General features: G+C 39.7%; 1 protein-coding gene across 1 annotated transcript in view; it reads right to left on the bottom strand.

Annotated features, from left to right (window-relative positions):
* Positions 1-4,300: 4,300 nt before the first annotated feature.
* Positions 4,301-20,585, bottom strand: part of SWT1 (SWT1 RNA endoribonuclease homolog) — a 79,307-nt gene continuing 63,022 nt past the window's right edge. Inside the window, exons 17-19 of the mRNA XM_037034918.1 lie at positions 19,152-19,218; positions 15,262-15,326; positions 4,301-5,903 (exon numbers count right to left, since the gene is read on the bottom strand). Of these exons, the coding sequence (XP_036890813.1) occupies positions 5,768-5,903; positions 15,262-15,326; positions 19,152-19,218 (268 nt within the window). The 3' untranslated portion in view covers positions 4,301-5,767. The remainder of the gene's footprint in view (positions 5,904-15,261; positions 15,327-19,151; positions 19,219-20,585) is intronic.

The raw sequence follows: 20,585 nt of genomic DNA, 5'->3' as shown, positions 1-20,585 counted from the left end.
CCTCAGCTGCATTTTTTTTCTTTCTGAGAATGAAGTACCAATGTTTATTTGAATAGAACTGCTGAACAATAACATAGCTTCGATTTTTATTTGCAACACCAATTTTAAATATGATGTTTTGAGGGTATAGAAGATACTTAATATTCAACGGTAAAGAACAGTGAAGTATTTTCTCTTCTAAACAATTCCTGTTTTTAATCATTAGCAAAACAATCCCAAATGGCAGCTGTCAGTTGCGAAGACAGTTGAACTGTATTGGATATATGAGTGCAGCCATTACCAGACTATGTTTCTGTTCAGAGGTTCTATTCATATGCATAAACACTGCTTGGTGACTTGGTATCAGATGTGCAATGCTGTACAGAAAACTGTCAGGGCCAGAGTTAGCACGTCCTAATACCTGCTGCCGAGGCAAACGTATTCAAGGTACTTTGCAGGAAATCTGCACCGTGGGGCTAATATCCCTGAGTTTTTTGTGTGCCCATTCATTGTTGAATGTTTTGGGGAAACATTTTTTCCAGTGTTGAAGAGTGGGGGAAAAATACTCACCTGGCATCTTACATCAAAAAGAAAGACTGATTCAAGGTTAACAGTTTTTTCCTTCAGAAGAAGAAAAAGCAGCACGCGAGAATCTATTGAGCTAGCTGAGACGAGACGACTAGTCGGTGGCTAACTAACTTGGTTAAGAAGAAAATGAGGTACTTTCTCCAAATGTTTCTCTGATACTTTCACCCTTTCTTTGTATCATCCATTCCACAAACACCACCAAGAAAGGAAACCCGTTCACCTAGTTAGCGGCTAGTCCCTGACTGTATCTGTTGTGGTGGTTCTGGCCCAGAATTAGGTTGGCAGTTTGAGCCTAACATGATCACGTTTTTAAATGGCTCTTTTTGTGTTCTATTTAGCACAGGAAATTACCTTTTACTTGGAATTCAGCAGTAAAATCCTTGAAATTACTTCTCAGTTCCTAAGTAACACTTAAATGCAAATATGTGAGATTACTTTGGCTCAGAGTTTTCCTGTGTTACCACGGATGCCAAACGGGTATTTCGGTGGCCAAGACATTTTTAAAGCATGTTTTGAGTACAAGCAGCTTCCGTACTGGGGAAAAAACAGTCCTCAGTGATAAACTGTTACTGTTTATCCACATCTAAAAGGTACATTTTTTCTGGAGGTAAGGAAACAATGTGGCATAGCCTCAGCATAATTTTTTTTTTTTTTTTACCAGTGTGGGTTTTGGAGTAATTCAGAAATAATATTGATAATAACCACACTTGAGGTTAGTTGTCATAATACATAAAACATACTAGATCCCTAAAACAGTAGCAAAACTATGAAATACCTGGTAGAATTAACAAAACAATTGATTATGCCTGAGGCATGACTTTTTTAACTTTTATTTATTTCTTTACTTTCAAGACAGGACTTTGATTTTTGGCTTGTAGTATGTCAGGCATGCTGTGCCGTTACTGGGCGCGTTTTATCATTTCTTACGTTGTCACATTTTGGCAGGAAACCTCCTGGGTTTAGGAATGTTTAGGAATGTGAGGTAGGGCCAGCAACCTTGCTGGTACTTGTAATCTCTCTGGACCACAGGATTCTTAACTTAAAATTCAAGTAGGAAAAGGAGAAAGAGTTGTATTACAGTATTTTTGCAACTCCAGAGTTGCCTTTAGGAAAGTCACAGAAAACTCAGTCTCTATAGTCTTAGGCATTTATTTGTATTCTAATTGGTTCAAAAAAAAAAAAGGATTTGAAGTCTTTCACTGACTGAGACAATGTAAATCACCTGACTGAGACAACATAAATTAACGAGGTAAAAGACAAAAGCAAGGAAATGCCAATATGTGACTCTTAAATGATAAAGCCAAACCACAAATTTTGTTCTGTAAAGTAAGTTAAATCATCCATTAGGAAGGATGACCTTCCATTTGTTACAACATGGATGGGCCTTGAGCATACTGTTAAGCAAGGTAAGTCAGAGAAAGACAAGCATGTGTAATAGCATTTACATGTGAAATCTAAAGTTAAACCTGTAAAAACAAGGAACATGGTGGTAGTCAGGGGTTGGGATTGGGGAGGGGCGGGGTGAGAGTGCTGTGTAAGCATACAAACTTAGCAAGTAGTAAATAAGCCATAAAAATCTAAGGCACAGTAAAATGAATCAGACAATATTGTATTATAATCATATAATACGATAAACATCACCACACAGCAGTCATTACGACATATAAATGTATCAAAGTAACATGTTGTACCTTAAACTTATACAGTGTTTCATGTCAAATTTACTCAGTTTTTAAAAATCAAGGAAAAAAACATTGAATCAACAGTAGGTTAAAAGATTACCATGAGGCACCAATTTCCTTCATAATAAAAACAAGTTTATCAAGAGACTTAAAATGATTTACTGAGCAACAAGTAGAATTTATAAAGAGGGGCATAACTCATGTGCATGCCACGATTCTTCAAACTAGCACATTGGCCAGCAAAGTGTTTATGCTTCACTATTAGCTTCATCACTTACTGGAGGTTGACTAAGCAGAAGCTCAGTTACCAAAGATAACTCATGGAAATAGAAGCAGCTAAAAAGGGCATAGGTTTGAATAGGTGCAAAGGGAGTAATACAGTTTTAGCCAGGAAAAAAGCACACAGCGTACCAAACGAATGAAAGAATGAAACAGGAGAGGAAGTGAAGCCTGCTGCAGTTTCAGAAGAGTCGCATTAAAAACTGGAAGGCAGCTACCAAACAGGACCAGCTGTCCACTAAGGCTACTTGCAAGTCATGGTAAGGCCAGCCTTCTACATTAAACGAGTGTTACCTACACCAAAACTATTTAAAGGTACAGACTTAAAAGAAAACATTTGATAAAGTATTTGAATTCAAAACTCAATAAAAGAATCAAGTTTTTAAATGGGCAAAAGATCTGAATTGACACTTAACCAAAGAAGGTAAATGGGTTCCAAGATAGTGGCTCATAAATTGTTAGAAAATGTAAGAAAATTCAGATTTAATGCCTATTAAATCTGAATAATATACCAAATTCTGGTTAGAATGCACAGTAACTGGCACTCTAAAATTGTAGGAAATTAAAAAAAAAAAACAGTAAGGTCACTTTGGAAAACAGTTTGGCCGTTTCTTAGAAAAATACCCTATGACCCAATCCCATTCCTAGGTGTTTTATCAAAGTGCAATAAACATGTTGATGCAGAAACCTGTATGTGAATGTACCAGCTTTATAACTGCCAAAAGCAAACAGCCTTTCAACTAGTGAATGAATAAATTCCATCCATAGAATGCTCGAGAATAAAAAACTGAAATACTGATAACATCATGGATGGATCTCAGAAGCATGCTAACTGAAAAGACAGCCTCAAAAGGCTCCATTTATATAGCATCACAGGAAGTTAAGTTGGAAGGGGCTAGTGTAAAATGATGCTAGGGACTTGGATGGAATAATCCTCGTGGTGACCTCTTGCGAAACCACCAGCTCCTCACTAGGGCAAAGGCAAGGACATCGTGTAGACAGACAGCCCTTCCCCAGGTGACTCCCCCTGTCCATTCTGGTGGTTCATGACATGCTTATGGTGGCTTCTATGCAAAATATAATAGCCATACCTGTTGAAGAATGGTGATTTTAAAATTTGAAGCTGCTCTTAAGGATCTGATCATTCTTGCATCAAAATAAATGTATGAAAGTAATCAAATTCAATGCAATACCTATCAAAATACCAGTGGCATTCTTAGTACTAAAACAAATAATCCTGAAATTTCTATGGAATCTCAAAAGACCACGAATAGCTAAAACAATCTTGAGAAAGAGTAAAGCTGGATGTACCATACTCCCTGATTTCAGGCTATACTACAAAGCCACAGTAATCAAAGCAGAATGGTACTGGGACAGAACAGATCCTGGGGAAAAAAAAACGTTGCTTATATGGCCCATCTATGACAAAGCAGGAATTTACAGCGAGGCAATGACACCCTCTTCAAAAAGTTGCTGGGGAAAACTGGACCACTTTCTTCACACCCATATACAAAAATGAATTAAAACAGGACCTGAAATTGTAAAGCTAGAAGACAACACAGGTAGCCAGCTGACATCAGCCTCAGTAATATCGTTATGGAGAAGTTCTCTCAAGCAAGGGAAACAAGAGCAAAAACAAGCAAATGGAATATTACTCAGAAATAAAAAAGAATGAAATCTTGTCATTTGCAACAACATGGATGGACCTAGAGGTATTGCCAAGTAAAATAACTTAAGAGAAAAATACTAAGGTTTCACTTGTATGTGGAATCTAAATAAAACAAAAAAACAGACTCATGGAAACATACTGATGGTTGCGGGGGTGGGGGTGGAGATGGTGACTGGAAAATGTGAAGGAATACAGTCAATCTTATAAGTGCATGGTGACATGATTGCTAGACTTAGTGTAATAAAAATTAAACTTTAAGATTAGAAAAGAAGGCAACAAGAAAGGGAGAGAAAAAATAAAGACTCAAGTTAGAAGAAAACACTTTCACATATCCATAAAATTTCAGAGATGTTGACATAATTGACAAATTAATGCACAACATAAAAGAATTAAAATCCACATAAACGTGGGTGAAATACAAAGAATCAAGCAGCTAACAGTAGTGAAAAGTAATGTTCTGAATGCATAACCCATATTAAAAAGATAGGAAGGAAAAGCAGAGCCCAAACCCAACAGTAGTAACCAGAAGCAGTTCGGGCATAAAGACCTGAGTAAAGTTCTTTTGGTCGGAAAGGGATGTTTTGGCTCCTCAGAAGAAAAGGAACAAGGCAGAGAGGAGAGGCTTCCCCCTGCTTCCAAGAACAGCACTGAGCCCACAGCCCGGGCGGGGCGGGGGCCCTGCTTGTGAGCATCCTGAGTAGGTTCTGTTACTGGCAAGGCTCCCTCATAATCATGCTTTGTACAGCCCAGAAATACCATTTGGAAGTAAGAAGTCATAATCTTACTAAACAATGTATTGCTTTTTTAAAAAATAAGTTAACACCAAATTAGATTTAGCCTAATGTATTAACAAAACCATAATATACTCTAAATAAACAAGGACTTCCAACTTGCTCTATACCTATATAAGAAATAAGTCAGACACTTGGTTTAGTTCGGAGCAAACATCGGTCAGGGCCACCTAATCCCTAAGTCTCGGTTTGATACATAAGGGGAAACTCGGCACAGGGGTCCCTCCCTGAGACACGCACGGAAAAGTGCCAACCTTAGGGAAGAAGAGGGACTGTTAGTGCAAGTTGGGGCTGAAGTAAAAATTCTATTTCCAGTACCTTGGGAATGGAAATGGAAGGGATGTGTACTATATTCGCCAGGTCTACATGGATGACACTTGGATCGTACAAGAGCCCAGGGTAAGACTGCGTGTGGAATGGTCATGTCCTAATTGTTCCTTGGAGTTTGGGAGTACCGCTGGTCACACGGGCATATTCAGGGTTGAAAGATGCTGCCACTGTGACTTCCTCAGACGCCACAGTGACCCCTGCCCCCGGACTAACAAGGTGGCTCTCCTTCCTTAAAAACACAGGCTCAGCATCAGGAGTAGAGGTAGGGAGGTACTGTCAGCTTCAGAAGAGCTGACTACGGTTCATCCTGCAATGGATGCATTAGGCGTTTCAGAGAACCTCAGTGAGACTCAGTAATGAGCAATCACCCTTTTATACAAATGAGACATTTCTTACAAGTCCCTTGGGTTTGGCGTCAAAGGTGGAAAGCTACTCTGTTGTTGAGGCAGTCAGACTCCGGTCCTGTCGCTGAGCAAATCTTCACACCACCCCCGGTTTCTGGCCTCGGGGTACACAGAGGCATGGCACTGCTGCATGGCACGCTCCATCTCCTCCAGCTGGCGGCACCCGATGGTTAACCTTTCCCTAGGGAAGAAACGTCCGTCACTGCGAGTGCCGGCCAGGTAAGTGAAAGCATCTTAACCCAACAGGATGGCGCTGGGGTTTGAAACACATTCTTTGATATCAGAGAAAGATACCAAGAGTTACGGTTTCTTAGCACAGACAGAACACAAGAGGATAACAGGTGCTTAGACTAGTTCTCAGTCAACACGAAGATCTTGATGCAATTCCTTGAATTCAGGAATAAGGGTTCTCATGGCAGACCCGCTGCCAACAAGCAAAGCTGGAGGCTTAAAAATAGTCCTCTAAAGGACCTCCTCCAGGAGGTGGGCTGGTGTGGACATGTTTTGATCCAAGGGATAAGCAAGGCCTGGGGAGGGGGTGTAAATCAAGTTTTTGGTCTTACTTAGCTTGGGAGTTAAAGAACAGGTGGACTGGAGGATATGAGAGAATGCGCCTCCTGCCCACAGCAGACACTAGGGAGGGGATAGGACTTTGACAGCATCAACTATTAACATGAATTGCTGAAATACATTATCTAACAGTTAAAAAATGAATATTAGTTACTCTAACCAGAGGTGGAAGCAGAGTTATGGCCAACATATGCCATGCCTATGCATAATTTTACCTGAAATGAAGTCTACCTGGGCTCTCAGGTGTCTAGAGTCCAGATCCCATTGGAAGCTATTTAAATTTACTAGGAAGTCATCTATGCAAGTTCTTGAGGAATACTCAGCAACTAGTACAGGGTCTGGCACATTAGGTGTTCAAGAAATGACAGTTACTTTCATTACATAAATGAGTTACTACTACTTTGGCTTGTAAGGTCACTCCAAGCCATCTCCATGGTGTTGGGGAAGATCACTAGCTACCTCTCCCTGCTGCCCCCACGGATGCCTCCACGTGGGGCAGGAAGGAAAGGGAAGGCAATCAGTACTCGGGGAATGAACAGGCTGGGAAGCAGTGGCAGGAGAAGTAAATACACCATATTTTGAGTGGCCTCAAGTCCTGACGATATGTGGTGTCTGTGAAGCCGATTAAAACCTGACTTTTGGCTTTGTGTTACTCTAGTCCTACTTTCTATACTTGGATTGCTTAGAATTTCGTGTTATGTTGCTGCCAATTCTTCACAACTACTCAGAAAATGATTTCCGGGGGACCCCCAGAGATCCAAAATGAGAGCGGTGTTCCCTTCAAACGTAAAATGCAGCACACCCCTGTTGCTGTTCATGGTTATCCCACACATGAAAACCATTCCACTGGCCACTAGACTTTGAACTGATTTGGGTCTTTTCTTTTTCTTCCTGCTCTCTCTTCTCACAGCTATAAGGTGAGTTCCTCTCCTCTTCCCATCCCAGTGGCATCTGGTCTCTTTATTTGTATGTAAGTCGCCTATAGATTCTGTTTCCTGCAGCAAGCTGTCATTGCTGACGGAGGAAAGTATCAGGTGTTTCTCATCTTGTATATTTGGTCTCTCCTGCATCACAATGGCAGGAATTCCTGAGTTCCTTTTGCCTATGGCTTATGTGTACAAAGACAGAACAGTAAACATGAGGTCACCTAAGCACCTTTTCTGCAGTGAGTCATCTCACCAGGTGTGGCTATGAGAGGCAGCCCACTCATTACATGTTTTGATGTCTCTTAATTGCTCAAAAGTTCCTCCTTCATGTTGTGCCTAAAAACCCCAGTGACCTGACCCGAACCTTAAAACAAAGTCATTATCCCTTTTTCCTCCAACAGAACACATATTTTCTCTCTTACAGTGATCCTATTTATTTTTTCCAAACTAAACAATCCCAACTACGAACCTTTCTGGAGCAGAGGTTGAGACTGGAGGTGGCTCCAGTCCTGTGATTCTATGTCCTGCATGAGCGCCCTACCAAACTGCCCATTTCTCCAGTCGTCCTAATACGGGCCTTGGACTGGCCTGACCAAATTGCAAACAGGTCAAAATAAGTGGAAAAAAAATTTAAATCAATGAAAAAACTCCATCATTTGATTAATTTCCATGACTAATTTTATCCAAATGGAATGGTGGTCATGAATTTAAGTGACCCAATTCTCATTTCTGATGCAATTTTTTAGACACAACGAGGAAAGTCTAAAATGGGCATCTGTTTTACAACTCTGCACTTTGGCATACATTTGAAATGTGTACCTCAAACCATCAAATGAAAGTTGAATGCAATGTAATCCTAATATAAAACCAGGATGTAATTGCTGTCATCATACTCAATGCTGAAAGACTGAACACTTTCCCCCTAAAATCAGGAACCAGACAAGGAGGCCCATGTTTACTGTTTCTACCAACATAGCACTGGAAGTTCGATACAGAACAATTAAACACCCCCCCACAAAAATAACAGGCATACAGACTGTAAACAAAGAAGTAAGATTTAGACCTCAAAGAATCCACAAAACAACTGTTAGAGCTAATAAACCATTTCTGCCACACTGCAAAATAAAAGCTCAACACAAAAAATCAGCTGCATTTCTATACACTAGCAATTCACGGTTTGAAAAGGAAGTAACAATGGCAGGCAACATTCCATTTCCAATAACATGAAAAAGATAAAACTACCGAGGAATAAATTTAAGCGAAGAGGCCCGGACCTGTACACTAAAAACTTGAGTACATCGCCAAAAGCAACCCAAACCTTCAACTAATGGCCATGTTCCTACACTGGAAAACTTAATGCACTGGTGACAGACCCTGGGGCGATGGACATAACACAATCCCTGTCAGAACCCCAACAGTCTTTTTGCAGGAATGGAAAGGCTGATACTAAAATTTACATACAATTTAAAAGACACCCCCCCCAAAAAAAAGCCAAATGTTGGAAAAGAGAAATAATGTGAGGGGACTCACACTTCCCAATTTTGAAAACTTAGCCTAAACAGCTTTAACCAAAAAACAGCTTTTTTTTGGTACTGGCATAAAGACAGACGCACAGACCAGTGGAACTGAACTGAAAGTCCAGAAATAAAACCTCACACACGGCCAACTGGCTTCCAACAAGGGTGTCAAGACCACACAACGTGGAAAGAGTGGTTCCTTCAACAAACAGTGCTGGGGTACCTCGACATCTACAAGCAAATGAATGAAATTCGATTCATACCTCACACCATACACAAAAATTAACTCAAAATGAATCAATGACCTGTTACAGCTAAAACTATAAAACTCCTAGGAAAACATTTGGGGTAAATATCCATGACGTCAGCTTCAGCAATGGATTCTTAGATATGACACCAAAAGCCCAAGTGACAGGAGAAAAAACTGCACAAATTCAACGTTACCAAAATTGCAAACTTTTCAACTGTAACAGAAAAATAAAAAATTTTAGGTAAAAATAAAAATTCAAGAACTTGTGTAGCTTACCCAGCAAAAATTCTGTCCCTTTGGGACAATATAAACAATCCACATTTTAAAGCAAATATGCAAATAACCCAGCAGTACTTTTGATACAACTCGGTCCTGGTGCGGCGACTGCTGCTTGCTTCCCCTCTACCTCCCTGGTGCTGCGATCCAAGCACCTGCTCAGATTGACATTGAACAACTTTGCAGGATTTAGTTCCAAGATTCTTCTCTTTGTGTCTTTGATATTTTGTCTGGTTTCTAATCTGGCAATGTTATTTTGGGGTAAAACATACATAAAATGTGATTAAACAAATCTCTTAAAAATCATTAAAATCTTTGTACATCAAAGCATACTATCAAGAAAGTAAAAACGCAATTTATGGAATGAAAGTCAGGGGGAGAAAAACACTTCAGGCTAGGCCTCCGGAAAGGTCTCTGCAGAGGTGCTTCAGGCCACGCCCCCAAAGGAAGCCGCCTGCATTCGGCAAGTAGGCACAGGTGTGGGTGTGGTTGCCCAGCCTGCACCCTGCCCCGAACCCTGCCAAGGCTGCAGCCCACGGGCTGCGCACCAAATCTGGTGTGGGGAAGGCAGTGCTCCCCAACGGAGGCTGCCAGGTAAAGCCACGTAACTGCCAATGGTCAGGTCAAAGACCACACACAGGATTCCAGTCTGGAGCTGGACTCCTCATCGAGAGTTCTTTACAACTCGACAACAACCCACCTAACACTGGCCAGCAAGCACACTAAAAGATGTTCTCAACGTCATTAGTAAGGAAAATACAAATCAAAATCACAGTGAGGTAAAACTGCACACCCATTAGGATAGCTACAATCACAAAATGGAAAATAAATGTTGCTGAGGATGTGGAGAAACGAGAACCCTTGCATATCGCGGGCGGGAAGGTAAAATAGTGCAGCAGCTGTGGAAAACTGTTCCTCAAAGACAAGCGCAGAGTTACCATCTGACCCAGGGGTTCTTCTCTTAGGACACATCCCCCCCCAACTGTAAAGAATGAAGGAATTCAAACAAATACATGTCCACCAACATTAGCCCCAAACGGGAAACAGAGTGTCCAAGAGCAGATGGATGAACAATACGTGATATATACTGATACATACAATGGAACACTCTTCAACCCCAAAAAGGAATCAACAGCTGATTTATGTAAAAGTGAGATGAACCTCAAAAACATCATGCTAAGTGAACAAAGCCTGTATTGCACAAACAAAAGGTCCTGTGTTGTATGATGCAACTTACAAGAAAAACCCAGAATGAGTAAATCCACGGAGACAGAAGGCAGGATAGTGGTTGCCAGGTCCGGGCCAGGAGGGGAGAACAGAGAACCACCGCTTCATGGGCAAGGGGGTTCCTACCAAGGCAGGTGATGGAAGTGTCCTGGAGTGAAAGCAAGGGGTGTCCAACCCACGGCCCATGGGCCGCATGTGGCCCGGGATGCCTATGAACGCGGCCCAACACAACATTGTAAACTGTGCATGGACCTTTTTCTTTGCTCATCAGTTTTCATTAGTGTTTGTTCATTTAATGTGTGGTCCAAGACAACTCTTCTTCCAGTGTGACCCACAGACGCCAAAAGGTTGGACACCTGCTGCACAACACCGTGAATACTCATGATGCCATTGGTCCAAGACAACTCTTCTTCCAGTGTGACCCACAGACGCCAAAAGGTTGGACACCTGCTGCACAACACCATGAATACTCATGATGCCATTGAATTGTACAGTTTAAAGTTGTTAGTTTTGTTATGGAAACTGTACCTCAATTAAGAAAAGTACATACTTTTATTTTGTATTATCTTCTATCACAAATAAGTCAAATTTACTGCAACCTATTATTGCATCTAGAGACAAAAATAATGTAATTCTATTCTACTTAAAGCAGAAACATCAAAGGTCTAAATCTGAGTCCTAGATTCTTCTCTAAGGCTTTTTTTCTGTCGAAGATCCTTGGACACGGGTTCTCAAACTTCACCGTGGCCTAGGGGGGGCCTGGAAAACATTGCTGGGCTCCACCTCCAAACTTGCCAATTCAGGAGGTCTGGGGCAGAGCCCTAGGGTTTGCATTTCTTCCAAGTTCCCAGGTGACGTTGACCCTGGGGTCCAGGAACCACAGCTCAAAGGCAACCTTAAAGCCATTACCAGGGAGCTGGTTCCGGGGGTCAGAAAGCACTCACTCCCAAAAGCACCTGCCACAGGGAACGAAAGCTTCTGATACACATGCCTTCTTAGGCAGCATATTAGCTGGATGTGCCGGGTACCTTTATGAGGCTGATGTTCCAACTAGTTTGCATTTCAAGTTGAAGAAATGACCTTAGCGACTCGCCTCGCCAACACGCCAGAACACTCTGTTAAGAACTTACAGGGCAAAGTGAATTAAACACTTCTGGCTTGTTTCTCATACACATAAAAGATATCTCACAAGGTATGTGTGTCTGGTATCTGTCTGATAATTAATTTACCACCTGGGTTTTCTGAGCCAATCTCTCCTCTGCTCAGGGCGCACAATGCAGACAGACCCCAGCAGCAAGAGAAAACGCCATGTCAGAGAGTCTACAAACTATGGAAGGCAGGACACTAAACCAGTTTACAGTGTGAAGACCAAGGTTCCCCAGTGCCACAGAATTCAACTTTCGATCAAAGCCACTTTCAATGTGAAACCTTCATTTTTTGCTTTATCAGAACCTATAAAGTAGTTTTATGTTCTTCAGCTACTTAATTACATCCCTACTGCAATAAATACAGTGTCAGGCACATGAACCGTGTTCTTCCTCACAACTAACACTGCGTAACATAAACCAAGGAACAGGAAATTCAGACACTTTAAGTAATTGCTTTTCTTAACATTCCCAAACACGGCCAACTGTGTGCAAGTTAAACCACTCCTCTGTCTGCACCTCCAGACACAGGAGAACGTCAACACCCTCTATGCACTGCGTTTAACCCTGCGACCAACATGAACCCCTGGCACCAAAAGAAGGTCTCGTCTGGCAGCTGATCTGGAAACTGCGAGCTGGGCACGACGCGGGAGGCTGATACGGGAGACACCGTTCACCGTGAGTGGGGCAAACAATTCCAAAACGGACAGCAGGATAACAAATCTAAAAGCTGGAATCAAAAGCCTGCTTAACAGCAATTGCCATTTTTCAACTCATTCAAGATATTATATATTTGATTTCAAAATCACCCTTCTGGGAAAAAGAGTGAGCTTGTTAATACCCTAGTTCAAACTCCTAAGACTGTAGATGGAAAGAAAACAAAGGACAGGAAAACAAGTACAACTGCTTCAACTTTGAAAATTCACCTTTGACCCCATCCCCTCTCCACCACCCACACCACCCCTCCAAAAAAACCCTCCTAATTACTGCCACAGTAAGGTGAACTTGAAATAACCTTGAACATCTGAACCATCCTGCAAGGGACTTGGGCCCTCCAGGTTATCTAGAGCAGGTTTTCCACCCTTGCGACGCTGTGCTTTTTACACAAATCTCATGCACGCAACCTTCAAGTATAAACTCTCTATAAAGATCTATAAATAAGAGTATAGCTGGTTAATTGATAGTCTGCAGATTACAGTAAAAAATCATTCTCATCACCAGAAACAACATTATGCATGTCCTGGCCTCAGGTTTTCTTGGAAAATTTATTCAATTCTAATGAGTGCACTTTCACAGCTATACTGCTTAGTAACATTTGTGTGTGGTTGTCAATCCTAGTGTCTTGATCATCAAATAAATTCATCAATTGAGAGTTTTAACAGAAGCACTTGGATTGTTAACTGTCCCTGAGCCTGCACACAGAATTTCGTAGTCACAAAGGTTTATCTGTGCATTATTAACAGCAAATGAACAGTGATTTAGTGACATAGCGGCATATTACCTAGTAGTGAAAAAACAGTTCTGCTACAGTGCTTGTTCCAAACACACAGATTTATTCCAACCCCACTGATACATTAAACAACAATTTGAGCACATAACACAAGTTTCACATTTTTTCACATGTAATTTCAGCAGTGAGAGATGCTAGGTGAATAGAGAAAACTACCCAGCTGAGCCAGCTGCTTGGGAACACACACAACACACTCATGCACACACCTCAAAAATGTCCCAGCTCCCTCAGCTTTCTGTGTGTCATGGGACACATCCACTCACATCTGGTGCTGCAACTTTACATCCAATTTCAGACGACCCCCCCGCACATCACATGAACCGACCAGCTGCAGCTCTTACAATGACCAAATCCACAAGCAATCTCAGCTCTTTTTCAAGGTCAAGTGTCAATTTTATTATAGCATTTATGTATGTCATAACTATTGAACATGTGTAAATCTGTGATGTCATTTTGATTTTTTAATGCACTCCTGATTAGGTTTCTGAGTGACATGCCCCAGCCCATTTGTTCTCGTGAGCCCTGTGATCTTCACTGCGTGATTTTTGAACAGTGCAGGGGTGACAACAGGAACACACATGTCATGTGATGACAGGACTGTGAACCACCCCCTGCTCCACGTCCCCACAAGGTGAATCTCACTGCTGACTTACAAGAGAGCATGGGGTGGAGGGGCAGAGGGTGTGAGACTGGAGGGTGACACTGAACTGGTTGGTTACTTGGGCTTTTCGCTCCTCAGGAATTCGTCTGGGCCCAGGGTTAGGCCTATACCCTCTCTCTGCCTACAGAAATCAGATATATACTACTTTTTTGTTACATATGAATGCTATGAACCAAATTATTTGTTTAAAGAATATATACAGTGTGATTCCACGAAGTTAAAAAACAGGTAAAATTAATCCACATTATTATTATTTAATCCACAATTAAATAATAACTGCAACAAAACCATAAAGATAAGGTTGAGAATTATAAACACAAAATCACTAGAGAGGATGGAAGAGAGAACACAAATAGAAATGGGTGAAGGTCTCTTTTGTCAACTGAAAGGGAGCATATGAGTGTTCTGCACACCAGTTGCTCTTCAAAACATGGTCCGAGGAAGGTAAGCCTCTTTCAAAGGGTCTGTGAGGTCAAAGGGTCTGTGAGGTCAAAGAGATCAAAGCTGTTTTTTTAAAAAAATATTTTATTTATTTATTTTTAGAGCGAGGGGACAGGAAGGAGAAAGAGTGGGAGAGAAACATCAATGTGTGGTTGCCTCTCATGGGTCCCCCACTGGGAACCTGGCCTGCAACCCAGGCATGTGCCCTGACTGGGAATCGAACCTTTGCTTCACAGGCCCGAACACAGTAAATGCAGCAGCTGTGAGAACCCAGCTTGCTCCTATTAAGCCAGACACTAAGAGATCTGTAAACACACACAATGCTACTCTTGTCAGTAATATTTTTTGTTTGGGAAAAAGTCTCTTCATAATTCTATGTTACTTAACATGTACTTAATGGACTACTGTTACTTTCGAATAAATACTTTAAATTTATCAATTCTAATTTCTAATACAGTAAATATTGATGGATATGACCCATATAAACAAAAGCTCTTTGAGAGTCTTCAATAGCTTTTTATTTTTATTTTATTTTATTTTTTAATACATTTTTTCAGTTTTCTTTTCCAGATTTTACTTATTTATCTTTAGAGGGGAAGGGAAGGAGAGAGGGAGAGAAGTATCAGTGTATGGTTGCTTCTCGTGAGTCCCCTGCTGGGAACTGGCCTGCAACCCTGGCATGTGCCCGTCTTCACTGGGAATCAAACCTGATCGTGTGGTTAGCAGGCCCGCGCTCAATCCAATGAGCTATTCAATAGCTTTTTAAAATAGAAAGGAGTCTTGAGGCCAAAAATTTTGAGGACCACTTTAAACCTTGTACCTGCTACACAAACAAACACAAACACACACACACACACACACACACACACACACACCTGGCCCTTTTGTATGTAGGGAACATGAAATATTTTCTACTATTAAAGGTAAAAAATCATAGTGTAGTGGAGACATGAAAAAACCCTTCACCACCAGCAGAAGCTTAGTCAATGGCTTATCTGCACACAGATCAGACTTACCGATACTCAGTCTGCGAAACGCAATCATAAAGCTCCCGGGCAGTAAATCTGACGCTTTCATTTACCTGAAAAGAACCGAGATACAGGATTAAAAATGTATATTAAATCACACAAGTAGTAAGAGCACAATTAGAGCGGCCCATGTTCTGAGGGAGCAGAAAGTCAAGTTTCTACTTTTGCATAAAAGGGACAGAACAGTAAGAATCAGAAGTTCAGTGACCATAATGCTAACACTGAACGACGTGTGAAAATATTACACCTGTTGTTAAAGCCCAATCTGTTCACAGAACCAGAGGTGAGAGGGGCCTGGGGTTAATGAAAATCTCAATAAAGCAGATGATTGCTTTGTAGATCAAATGGACAAAAACCAAAAAACAAAAAACAAACACCTACCCCATGCAACTGATTTATGCTTCAGTTACCTAGCCTCTTAAATTATTCCTAATTTTAAATATTTATTTTCTAGACAAAGTAAATAAAATATAAAAAAGTAAAATTCAAAATAAAAACTTAAAGGGCTGGAGTGCACTTAGGGTCACGTGGGTAGGCAACTGCAAGCAGAAGCAGCCACATCTTGTTATATCCCGAACATTAGAGAAAATTCAAGCTGAAAGAAAAAGTTAAGACTTCAACTCTAATAGCACTTGAATACTGCGGCTGACCTTTCCAAAGTTATTACTGAGTAAACTTTCACTTTCATTTAAACACAAAGGTTGTAAACTATGTGGAAACATCTATCTGTTTAGAAAAAAAGTGTGATTTGTAGACATTTTCTAAAGAAATGTATTTTTCAGACTGCTGAGGTCTAAAATCTTTAACATGTTTACACCCACAAATGTGTAATGAACTTAGGTAATATGAACAGTCCTTCATCAGACACAAAGTAGGTGTGGCGCACAGGCAGGGGACGTGGTGAAGGGATTCCCTATTCCCTGTAAGCTGGGGATTTAGCTTACAGCTTACTTCTGTGTAGGGAAGACTCCAGAATTGTAGAGGGAAATTCTTTTTATCAGATAGATAACTTAAGAGCACAGTGCCTGAAGTTTCAGAAATTCTGAGTTAGTAAAAGGGAAATGAAATGAGACCATCTTCTATATGGTTTATCTAAAGTATTGTTAGTTGGTATGCATGTTTTTTTGTGGAGAAAAAATGTCCCCATCTTGATTTAATTAATACTACTTTGAATATTCGTATTATGAAAAGTCTCTTAAGTTAAGGGTATTATTTGCAAAAATTCCATGAGCTTCATCAGTATTTTCATAAGAAATTCACCATATTTGTGTAGAAAATGTTTCATTCACTGAAAGTTAAAACTATAGAGTTTTAAAATACAACATTTGAAATGCATATAATCCAAATTTTTGTTTAATATTTGTTAATTATATATAATAATACATTTAATGAATGTATTAACTTGGTATATAATTTATCACAGTTAACTTTTTAGGTACTTTATAATTTCTACTAAAAGTGTCTTCCAAAAATGTCCTAAAATATGTATTTAAACTATCAACCAGTCCAATTCCTACTTCTTTTTAAAAAAGATTTATTTATTTATTTTTAGAGAGACGGGAAGGGAGGGAGAAAGAGAGGGATAGAAACATCAGTGTGTGGCTGCCTCTCTCACTCACCCCCACACTGGGGACCTGAGCTGCAACCTAGGCATGTGCCCTGACTGGGAATCGAACCAGTGACTCTTTGTTTCAGAGGCTGGTGCTCAATCCACTGAGCCACATCAGCCAGGGCCAATTCCTACTCCTTTACATGTTCTGCTCTGGTCTCAGGGCCTTCGATATTTTCATGATTGCCCCAGCATACCAGAACCTATAACATGTCAAACGTAGGCAAGCGAATGCCAACAACGCTGCAGATGCCTGATCAGAGGATGAAGGGCATCGCCTGTTCTCCATCAACTGTTGAGAAAAGTCAGCTGGAGACTGGTTTTGAACGTGATACAATATGAACACAAAATAATTCCTTAGGCCTTTAGTAGATTTTTAGAAAAATGAGTATCTAAGCGACTCTTTAGTTTTAAAAGTGATCATCCAGTTACATTTGGACACTTACCCCAGAACACAGCCTGAGTACAAGGGTGATGTGGGTCCAAGTCATAGGTGACTTACAAAAAAAGGCCGTTAATTTGCTAAGAAAAAACTAAAACCAAATTAATGACCTCTATCGCAGATTCTAGCCTGAAATATCTTGTTTCATCATATTCATTAATTTTGACTCAAAACATTTTTAATCACATTGGGACATTTTAAATTATACTGTTAAATATCATTTCTATGCTCAAGTGTACAATTTTAATTTTCAGGGAGCAAATAGTTAAAAGACGCCTTTGTCAGTAAACATTATTAGAATTATGACTATAATATGGATTGTGGAATTGCAGTCATTAATTCATTTACTATTACAAAGAATGCCAAATATTAGAAAGTAGTTATATTATTTTTAATTTTTAAAACTTCAAGAACAAAAGGTAAAGATTAATATAAAAATAGCCAAACATCTTAAATACTTCAGATGGTTCATTCACTGTTTATGATAAAATGAGACAAATATCTCCAATGTAGTAATTGGTATAGAAAAGAAAGTTCTGTTAAGAGAAATGACTTTAAAAATCTGGAAATCAATTCCACATATTCTTATAACTAATGTTAGCTATTTTCTCCCAACACTTTAAGCAACAGGAAGCCCTAAAAAGACCTACATCCCAGATTTTTCCAGGATAAGTGATTTTAAAATTATGTTATTTCCACAAATATATTTTTGTTAGAATGACTCAATTTGAAATTCAGAAAGTATGATGAAGTAATTAAATACATATGAGTCATCTCAAATGCGGAAATCATTCTGATCACATAATGCGGTCATACAGTATTAAGGCTGATTTTTTAAAAAAGCACATATAAACACTATTAACGCTGAACATTTATTTCCTCTGTGCCTGCTACTGTACGGAGCACTTTCTACAGGGATATAGTTACTTAGTTTTAAGGAACACTGTAACTTGTATATACTGACATTATACTCACTTTACAAGTGAAGAAACTGAGACAAAGAGAATTGAACAGAACGACACTGCACACTCAGTCATGGTTTCTTACTGTCAGGTGTCGCATACTAAGCAGGAATAAAAGTGAAGAAACCCATTTAAAGGAGTCTGACTCCATAAGAAATGTGCGATGTGAATATGTATCATATTCCTTCAGGTAGAGCATTTTAAAAATTACACACAGACACCTGAAGAGAAAGAATACACGGAAACACAGACAGGCAAAGAGCTCTAGGCAAACAGGAACCAAGGAGCAGCAGGATACTTTCCTTGGATGGGCAAGGCAAGGACGAGGAAAGCCTGCAGGCTCCTTTACCACACACCCTGGAGCCCCATCTCAGCTGCCTCCCGGGGCTGTGCTGCCGGGGGCCGGGAAGGAAACTAAATCACAGCCTCCCCTTTCAGTGACGGGTGCTTCCCAGGGGCCAGCTGGGGCGCCGAGCTGGGGTGGGGGGGGTGTCTCTGGCTGTCATATGACCAGGGAAGCTACTGACAGGTAGCATCTGAGGAGCAGGAACGTTAAACGACAAGCCACGTTCCACACAAGAAGTAATATAACCTGTCCAAATTGCCAACAGCTCCTGATGACGACGAACAACTCTGCCTTGTAGGAAGTGTATTAGGAAGTATATAGGATTCTACTCTACGTTTGTACTTAGAGAACCAAAAACAAACTCATCATGTCGCTGGGAAACTTCGGTGGCACTCAAGAATTTATAGCAAGTGTCAATGAAATAACATTCCATTACATTCTAGAACTCTACCACGTGAATTTATATTAAAATTTCTATATTGTGGAAATACGTTAAACATTTAAGAATATTTCTCATACCTCATACTTGATTAAGACATTATAGAGGGTCTCAACATCTTGATAACTACTGTTGGGGACCAAAATCCTAGAAAATAAAATATAATAAAAGAATGAATGGTTAAAAAAATAGCTGAACTTTTTTCAAAAAACATTCATATTGTGAGAGATAACTTGTATAATAATCTTAGAATGTTTACAAACTGTTTTGGTTGTAATCAATAAAAAAATTATAAAACATGAGCTTAATGAAACAGCAATTCATTAAAGTGTTAAATTTACATTTACAATAAATCTGCTTATTTACATTGATACTTACATCATCAATTCATCAAGAACCATAATAATTCTGTGAAATTATAGTTCACATTTTGAGTTATGATATTGATTTCTCGAAAAGTACATAGGAGTATGAAGTTCGTTTACATTCCATATCTCTTAAGCTGCAAATAAAGCTTCAAGACGTCCCCTGGAAGTGTGCAACCAACGGTCCAGACAACTGATTAAACTATCAGACACACATTCTAATAAAAGCCTTTGTGACTGAATTCAAATAACACTGTCTGAACTATCAGCCTAGCATTGTATGAAAAAGCATTACTAGTCAGGCTGTTACTAACACCGACTCATAAAAATAACATAAAACATAAACATATAACTAAATAAAAACACAAAATAAAAAGGAAAAAATAAAAATAATAACGATGATGGAAGGACATCTTTCTCCTTCTAGCAGTAATGGAATAATTCTCATTTTCTTATACTAAGTATTTTTTAATTCTTTCAAGATGAAGATTTTTTTTATTTTGAAAAAAGAAAAGGAAAGAATCCTTTCGATATGGTACAGTGGTTATTAGCAGTGTCTGACTGGGTTTGTTGAGCTGTGTGACCTTGTTCTGTGTGACATATTTTCATTATCTGTTAAATGAGGATGGTTTCACAGGGTTATTGTGAGAATTAAAAACACTGGGAATCAAAGTGTTACAATATGATACACTACTATATAAGCTACTATATGAAAAGTCTTTATACTAGTGTCCGGTATTCAGTAAGCATTATGTATCAACTGTAACAGTAATAACTATTAGCATCACCTAATAGTTTCAAGCCACAAAGTAAGTGCATAAAGAGAAATCAAACTACCCCCAATTAATTCTTAACTTCCAAGAGCTTTTTAATTATAACAATGTCCCTAGGAGCATTTGAGATCTGGCTCCCAGCATATGTTGTTGGTTTGGCTTAAATAAACTCTAATAAAAATTTTAAAAAACCGCAAACAAACAAAGTCCCTAGGTGCTCTCATCCTTGCCAATGCTCGGTATCGGCAGGGTTGTCGTTATTGTTAGAGTTCAATGACCTCAAAATAATCTTGTTAGATCTTTAATCTATCTGGCCTTTATTCCACTGCAGGAGACCTTTTATAAATAATGTTTCAGGACACAGTCACAGTTTCAA

The sequence above is a fragment of the Sturnira hondurensis genome, unplaced genomic scaffold (assembly GCF_014824575.4).
Source record: "Sturnira hondurensis isolate 20B ecotype Veracruz unplaced genomic scaffold, ASM1482457v3 Scaffold0022215, whole genome shotgun sequence".
Classification (NCBI taxonomy): domain Eukaryota; kingdom Metazoa; phylum Chordata; class Mammalia; order Chiroptera; family Phyllostomidae; genus Sturnira; species Sturnira hondurensis.
The sequence above is the reverse complement of the archived record's forward strand: the minus strand, read 5'-3'. Positions and strand labels throughout refer to the sequence as shown.